Genomic DNA, 8623 nt, shown 5'->3' with positions numbered 1-8623 from the left:
AATCATTGAATTTATTACAAATATTAAATTTTTTGTAATTTGTAATTAGAATGTTATTATGATTGTTAATTTGTTGTTTTATAATCATAGGTAAATCATGAGCAAGAAAACATCATCAATTCTTTTTTAAAAGAAAAAAAAACATGTTCATGGCTCACAATTAAATCTTGTTACCGAGTAATTTTAAGGAAGATGTTATAATACACATTCATTACCTAAAAGTAATAATAATATCGAATAACCAATATTGAACCTGAAAAAAAATGATTTTTAGAATTAAAAAAGATTTAAAAGATTCTTTGATTTTTGTTCCCGAAAAACGACCTTTGGTCTGAAGTTATCCAACTCACATCGAGTTAGGTCATATACCACATCATGGTTAAACAAAATGCAAAAATAAATTATGGCAAAGAATGTGTTTTCATAGTCCATGAAGGTAAGCCCCTTATTTTAAAATTATGGTTCCGTCCCTACATGACCACATAAAACAAGATTATGGGGGTAGTAGACATAGTTGTTTAATGTGATTATGTGAGGTGTTTGATTTAGGTTTATGATTGATTAATATTTTTATTGAATGTGTATATTATAATTATTGTAATTGATAATTCTTTATTATTATTACTAGTTTATAACCTGTGAGAACCACAGTTATAAAACTAATTAAACTTTCAGATTAAAAAATCAAAATTATTAATCAATTATTTTAAATAATTTATTATTTAAGAGATATTTTTTTAGTTATATAAAATTATAATCGTTAATTTAAATAAATATGTGAAGTTGCATCACCTTATAATCTGTATTAATTTTATTTTATTTTTTAATCTAATGTTATTAATTTAATATAATTAGAGTGAAAAAGTTTAAAATTTGAAATTTGAAATTGATAATTAATAGGTTTACAAGTGGCATGATAGGTGACATATAATATTAATGAAGAATTCTAATAGTATGACATTTGTCAATAGGAGAATAAACATATTCATTTATTAGATTAGGGAGATTATTATGATTATTATTATTATTATTATTATTATTATTAACCTTCATTGTGTTCCACATGGTAATTAGGCACTCACTTTTCACTTTTCACTGCCTCTGCTCCAAACTAAACGTTCTATCGAGCAATCGATTTTTTGACAAAATAAGTGTTTTTAGAAAAAATATTTATTGTATAGGTATAGTTTTAACTTAATTACTAATCAGGGTAAATACGTGTGTTTATCTGTTAGGCGTGTCAAACCCAACAAATAAAGGGGTACAAAATGACTCCAAAACACTGTTACTTTGCACTAAAAATGTAATACAAGGTAAGCAGGGTCGATCCACAGAGACACGGGACAAGTGCTTATACCTTTTTGTGTAAGGTACAAAAATGGTCACAAAATATGGGGAATTTATAAGCAATGATTTAAACGATAGAATAAAACAATAAGTAAATGATTGATTAAATGAAGTAGATTCAAGATTTGTAATGACTCCAACTCTATGCAAGACAATTTAGCAATGTGATTCCAAGGGTGAAATGATTTCTACTCAATTCCACCTAAGTTGGTACTTGAAAGTGTTAACAAGTTCTAACACTTCCCATTCACCAAGTTGTCAAATTCAAAACAAGCTCTTTGAAAATAACTTAACCTTCTAATTTAAGTCTAAACAAGCTCTTAGATAGAAATCAAAAGGTTGCAATAAGATTTATGTGAATGTTCCCAACAACACCCAATACTCCTCACAAGCTCGGGAGTGTAAGAGTATGTGAATAAGATTTACACTAAATTCATTCAATGGAAATCAATTTAGTGTTTGTTACTTAGTCCAATTCACAAAACAATTACGGATTTTGCAATTAGATAACTTGAATGACCTAACCCTAATTCAAATGGCCAATAAGAATCACAATCAGAATCAAACATTCAATTGAAACAAAATCAAATTCACTAGGTAGGAATTGGAAGCAAACATCAAATCACATGACTGAAATCACAACTAAAAAGTCAAGACATGAAGTTGGAGAAACTAAGGTTCTAGCCACTCATGACTAGAACAAGATCACAAATCTAGAAAATGAAATTAAAGTTCTTACAAAGTGAAATCAAAGGTTCCCAAGTGTTAATCAACTCCAAAATCCTCCACGAAATCACCTTCTCTGCTCCCAAAATCGACTCCTCTCTAAAAATATGGTTCCCCCTTTAAGAATGGTGAAAAACTGCTTTAAAACCCGCATTTACGTTTACACGGCCCGCGTAAATTAACACTGTCGTTTACGCGCCAGCGTAAACGCAAAAATACACTGCGCAGAAATCTGCGTTTACACGGGCGTGTAAACGCAAGGCTTCCATTTACACGACCGTGTAAATCTCTATAAAGCCAAAATCTTCATTTCTTTTATATCTTGCTCCTCCGCAAGTCCCGAAATTTTGTCCGCAACTCTTATTTACCTCCTCCAACAATATCCTACCTCCAAAAGTCCCTGAAATATCACAAAAATGTGTGAATGAAATTGCCTCATGAAAAAATCCCGAAAAACATGCAAAATGCATGAGTTTAAACCTAAATGCAATGCACTTTTATGGAGTAAAACTACAAAATGGATGCATGAAATGCATCTAACATTATCCATCAAGAAAAAGAAAAACCCATTGTGCACTACTCCTTCTCTTGCCGAACGGAAGCAGGAACAACGTCAAAAGAAAACTACGCTCACCATCGACTTCCATATCCGCCCGCACCTCCATCTTTGACCAGACTTCCAGCCAGCAACTCCACCTGTGGCAACACCAGAAGGTGGCGACTCCACTTCCGTCCACTCCTCCAGTCGACGATTCTATCTTAGGTTTAAATTTTGAAATCCATCTCAGCTTTGATTTTGTATTTTCATCTTCGATATTTATGCCTTGTTTTGGTTTATTGAATACATAGTGTTGAACATTGTTTTCATTCTACAAGATTTTCACTTGATTAGGTGGTGATTTCGAATTTCTTATTTGCTACGATAGTGATTTCAAAATTTTCATTGAACTGGATTAGGTTAGATTTCTGATTGCTTCAATATACCAGGTTAGGTTAGATTTCTGATTGCTTCAATATACCAAAAGCTGATCATCACAAACAGAGGAATATTTGAGTTTGAGTTTTGGTTTTCTGATTGATTTAATGTTGTATGTTTCTTGTTTCTAAGTTTGAGTTTGAGTTTCTAATTATAAGAAGTTGATGTTATTTTTCTATTGTCTCTTTCTGTTATGTTAAAATCATACAAATTGATGGTATGTTTATGTTTTCAGATGTTGTTTTTGGTAGATGGATACAAATGTCATTTTCGGAGTGACTATGAAGTTGATGCAAGTGTTAGAAGAAGATGACATCGGAGAAGAAGATAGCTATTCCAAATGTTTCTTATTTTCTTTTGTTTTTGAAAGAAGCTATTGTTGGTTTTGTAGCTAAAACATTATACTTATGATATTAGTTTTAATTTAAGATGATGCTTGTTGGTTTTTGTAAGAAACGTTTGTTGATTAGATAAAAAAATTGGTGGTTATAATGGTGTTTGTAAAAATATTTGATATAGATTAATAGAAAAAAGTTAAAAAAATTATATATATATATATATATATTAAAATTATCCTACCTTAGCTACAGTGATCTTCCTAGGCTTTGGGCAGAACCAGTCCCGGTAATGTTGCAATTCTGTGTCTTTTCTTTTACCTTCCAATTTTGCCACGATACTTTCTTGCTTTGGTAGATTCAGTCCCTCTGTTTTTGGTTTTTTTTTAAATATATTATTTATATATATATATTAAAATTATCCTACCTTAGCTACAAGGATCTTCCTAGGCTTTGGGCAGAACCAGTCCCCTGATTATGGGTAATGTTGCAATTCTGTCTCTTTTCTTTTACCTTCCAATTTTGCCACGATACTTTCTGGCTTTGGCAGATTCAGTCCCTCTGTTTTTGGTTTTTTTTTAAATATATTATTCTTGGTTGACACGTGTTCTTTCTCCTTTTCCTTCACCGATTTGTCAGCCAATCAGATTCCGATTTTTCGTTTTCTGGCTTTCCTTTGATTTTTTCTTCCCTTTTCCGTTAGTGGTTTCCACGTGTTATCAACTCAGACAATCCACCGCCCACCGCCCATAACACTGCCTCTTCTTACCCACTTTCTCTAGATGCTTCCCACCGCCTCTAACCCTCCATCTCTCTCTAAACTCATAGGCTTCAGAGAGTAAACATCATGGCGGCAAGGGTGCAACACTCCCTTCAATTTCAGAGAAACAACATCACCGCCTTCTTCTTCTCCTCCTCATCCTCATCTTTTTCGAATTCCATCAACAAAACCCAAATCAACTTCCGTTCAAAATAGTTCTCACCTTCTTCTTCATCTTCTTCAAAAAGATCAGGAGCTGCTTTATACTGCACCTGCACTAGCAATTCAGATTCTACAGATTTACATTCAACACCCATTCCAGCAAAAGAAAACCTCTTTATCCTGACGACTCCTCTTTATTACGTCAATGCTCCTCCTCATGTTTGTATCTATCTATTGTTCTACCTCGAGAAGAATAATTTGAATTTGTTAATTTCCTATCTGATGACGACATCATACGATTTTAGGGCTAATAATGCCTATCAAGAATTCAGGAATTTTTTAAATACTATTTCCTTGAAGTATCCTTACTTTGATTTAGAAACAATCGCGTAAGATTCATTCCAACAAGCTAATTTCTTTCACTTTTTTTTGCTTAATCTACATAAATAGGGTTATAATTAGGGTTCCAGTTTTTTTGATTTGTAGGATGTAGGGCAAGAGGTTATGGAAAGCTATTCACGGGTGATTGAAAGTTTAGCTTTTAATTTAATGGCGAGGATTGATGATATGTTATACGTAGATGATTCTACCAAGAAACATGCTGCAGTGGAGGCTGGTCTTCATCTTCAACTGCCGAGATTTCATGGCTTCTCATCGTCATCTTCCATGGTGGGACGACCGACGTTTGGTAATTCACCTTTGACGACTACAAATCCGGGGAAGAGACGATCATCTTTTAGTTGAACGAGCAATATTGATTTTTATTGAATCCTAGATTCTTCTCATTGCTCTAGAAAATCATTTACAGAAATATGCGCAGGTGAAATCTTCTGATATTACCTCACAAAAATTAATAAAAAAAAGTAGGCATGTTGATTTCCTCTATGTCTTATATATCAATAACTTTTTTGATATATTTTTTTAGATGGAGAATCTGGTATTCAGGGAAATAAGGGAGACATATAAGGCTCATTATCTGTGTATTAGAAGTGAAAAAGTTGTAGCTGGACTGAGATGAATGCAAGCTTATGTTCAACCAGACCTATGTGTAGACGTATTGGTCTACACACTAAAAAAAAAGAGTGCTGCTCGACAACAAAATCCAAAAGGTACATCTTGCAAACATTTAGTGGGGGGAAAGGATCAAATTTTTTAATTGCTTTTCGGTTTTTTTTGCCTTTCTTGGAGTATGTTGTTGTTGTGTACCTATGCTGCTACAGATCTGCTATCCCCCAAGAAGAAGATTATTCAAACTTTAGAAAAGATAAAGAGTTGAATTAAATTGTTTGATGAACTGTCAACTAAGCTTATTGAGTTCTATAGTACATCCTTTAACCTTTTATATCACCACTTATAAGATATAGAGGTTAAATTTTATTGTTAGATTCAGTTATTAGGTGTTTTTTAATTGTTTGGGTTCATTTAGGAAGTAAAACTGGAACAATATGGACACAAAAGTCATGTTATTTTAATTTGTCATTTCTTGATTTTTAACAGGAAAATCAAGAAGAAGAATGTAGGACTGAAGGTGAAACTGTTAGTTCTCAATCAAGTCGACGAAGCAGAGCTGCTGCAATTCATAACCAGTCTAAAACGGGTAATTTGCTTTGGTTGTTGTTCCAATTCACCACCAATTACTGATGTTGACGAGCCATCAAAGGGCCTTAGAGTACAAGGCCAGACTATGAAGATATCTATTCTTTTAGATGATTTTTGTGAATTCTTTCAGAACCCTTTCAAAGAAAAAAGGTAACTTATATATAATTTAAATGTCAATTATTAAATCAAATGTTTTTTTTTATCGAACTAATGTAACCATATTTTTTTGTCTAATGATGTAGGTAGAGTTATGAAGGTTTTGAAAGGTGGAGCCTCTCCCAGATGGATCCGGCCACTTCTTTAATCTCAGTAATCCCTTTTTTTATTTTTTTTTATTTTCAGCTCTTAATCGACTCTTTTCTTGGTTATAGATTTAACCAAACTTTTTTTTTTTTTATAATTTCTGTTTGTGGTGAAGTGCCTGAACTTGTGATCAAAATAAAGGACAAGGATGTTCGTTCTTAAGATGATCTTGTGGGAGAGGTTAAGTATATACAATTTAATCAAAACTTTGTTATCATTATGTATTTTTTTTAGCAAAGGGCATTTTGGTCCGTCGTAGAAAATAATAGGTATTTGAAACCCATTTATAATTTTTCTATTTGGAAATTTTTACAAAATCAGCACTTAAGGGATCTCAAAGCTGCAAGAGCTTATTCGAGAGGAAGCAGTTGGACTGGTGCTGCCTTTGACTAAATTTGGTTAAAGTAATTTTGTACCCAACATATGTGTTTTAAAAAGAGAATATATCTCAGTTTGCTTCTACTTTACTACATTTTTTAAGCATCATAGTCAACCAATTATAGCATCCTACTTCCATGACAAACGAGTGATAAACGATGACACCATCTTTAACATAATGTCTTCCATCGGTTTTCTTTGACATTAGTGTCGAATCCAACCCCCGCGGAGGGTTGCTTCTTATCTAGTTATAATTAAAAGTAGTTTAAAAAAAACTGAAAACTTTAGAAAAATACAAAATATTTTTGTCAACTGAGGAACACTATTTTGGTCAAAAACTCCTAGCAATTCCTAGGGCTTTGCGTTGCTAATCTGTAGAAAATTGAAACAGGAATAGATTCCAAATTTACAATCACTCTTCAGGCGTCCACGCTCCGCCTATTTCCCTCAGTCCCTCATCCCCGAAACCCTAACCCTTTGTGAGCCTGTGACGAGTATCTCTGTCCTGAAACCCTAAATAAAGGTATTGTTACTCTATGCCTGCGATTAATATTACTGATTTACTGCATCGCTGGCTTGATTTAATAGCTTATTGTCCAGGTTAATATGTTCTTAGTTTTTGCTTCTAAATGATAATGCTTTGATTGGTTGGTTGGGTAACTTTTATATTGAATCCAAACCTGGGAAAATGATTAGTAGATAGAACCTAATTCATGTCAAATCGTTTGAGATAGTTCTGTTATCAAAACTCGAATAAGATTTGCTGGTTTTCTTTCAAACTGGAACCCAATGATTGTTCTTTCTAAGATTACAATTGCTTTTGTTTACCAATCAGGTTATGTGTGTGTAGTGTGTTTATTCATTCTAGGATTACCATGTACTCCAGAGTAGGTAACTTTCTGTATGTATGTATATATGGTCGGTCAATCTTGAATATCACTGAAACTTGTCTGAATTCCATGCAATCCTTTTCACATACTTTGGTATGATTCAGCTCTGAATCATTCATTATTCACTGATTATGTTTTTGTTATTATTGTCATGTATTTTGCTTTCCCAGGATTGATACCCAACCCAACAACACGAAGTTTGTGTATCCCACCCCACCCACTTTGTTGTGTCTTTTCTGAAACTTTAATGTATAGTTGTGCATTGAACCTTTTTGTATATTGCTAGGCACCCATTCCTAAGTCAGTTATTGTTTGTTTGATTTCCGTTCCAAAGTCAGTTCTTAGCATATATGCTGATTGAATAAGTAAAACTGAAAGTTTCTGTATGTATATGGTCATTGGGTTTTGTTCGTCTGTTGCATACTTGCATCTTTGTGACTAAAATGTTAACACATATGTATTATCGTATTATGCAGAGTTGTTATTAAAAAAAACTTTTGGATATGTTTAATTAGATTTTTGTTGGATTTTAATTGATTTGGTTTTGGTGTTGTTTCAGTTTGAGGAGTTGGAAATATGGATCCCGGTGGATGCGGAGATATATTTTATGGAGTAGGGGTAGCAAGGCCGGAAAACCAGATATCCGAAAATTTTGAATGGTAGATACTGATATCCGAATCTGAATCCGAATCCGAAATTTCGTGAGTCCGATTTGGATATCAAATCGGATATCCGAAAATGTTGTGAATTCAAAATAGATCTTTTTAAAATCATCAATGAGTCACAAAAAGAACCGTTATTCAATTATGGTATAGTTGTAAAACAAATAATTTCTCTGTTCATTTGTTCAATATATATAGACCATAAACCAAACTAATGTTTCTTTATATTTGCTAATTAACAAATGAATTTGAATACATTAAGTTACCGTTTGATAAATAGTTGTATGTTCAAGACTTCACGTAAGAATGTAAGTTCCATTGCTCTTAAATTTAACTTTATTGATATTGGATGAATATTGAATGTAACCGAAAGTAATCAAAATTATATATATATAAAAGTATCAAAATTAGTGGATATCCGAAAATTCAAAATACGACTATAAGAATCTGAATCTGAAATTTCGATGATTTCGTTTTGGATTTTC

General features: G+C 32.7%; 1 protein-coding gene across 6 annotated transcripts; it reads left to right on the top strand.

The window, feature by feature from the left end:
- Positions 1–4118: 4118 nt before the first annotated feature.
- On the top strand, positions 4119–8399 carry LOC145116445 (uncharacterized). 6 transcript variants are annotated; one of them, XR_013712091.1, is made up of 8 exons: positions 4120–4695; positions 4777–5126; positions 5232–5415; positions 5804–6055; positions 6148–6214; positions 6324–6388; positions 6978–7109; positions 8036–8399. XR_013712091.1 is itself a non-coding variant. In XM_079052790.1 (5 exons), exons 3-5 carry the CDS (start codon positions 5321–5323, stop codon positions 6149–6151), a joined length of 351 nt encoding a protein of 116 aa, XP_078908916.1. In that variant the 5' UTR covers positions 4120–4695; positions 4793–5126; positions 5232–5320; the 3' UTR covers positions 6152–6675. The 6 variants fall into 6 exon arrangements, 2 of the variants coding, with proteins under 2 accessions (XP_078908916.1, XP_078908915.1); XR_013712092.1 differs by lacking the exon at positions 6324–6388; XR_013712090.1 differs by lacking the exons at positions 6978–7109; positions 8036–8399 and adding an exon at positions 6530–6713.
- Positions 8400–8623: the final 224 nt, after the last annotated feature.

The sequence above is a fragment of the Lactuca virosa genome, chromosome 5 (genome assembly GCF_052849685.1).
Source record: "Lactuca virosa cultivar CGN04683 chromosome 5, Lactuca_virosa_CGN04683_v6, whole genome shotgun sequence".
Lineage (NCBI taxonomy): Eukaryota > Viridiplantae > Streptophyta > Magnoliopsida > Asterales > Asteraceae > Lactuca > Lactuca virosa.
The sequence above is the reverse complement of the archived record's forward strand: the minus strand, read 5'-3'. Positions and strand labels throughout refer to the sequence as shown.

Bases quoted from the DNA above. Each gene is read 5' to 3' on its own strand.
- LOC145116445 (XM_079052790.1), top strand. From the start codon at position 5,321: ATGAATGCAAGCTTATGTTCAACCAGACCTATGTGTAGACGTATTGGT. The intron at 5,416-5,803 runs GTACATCTTGCA...GATTTTTAACAG, and splicing joins TCGACAACAAAATCCAAAAG to GAAAATCAAGAAGAAGAATG.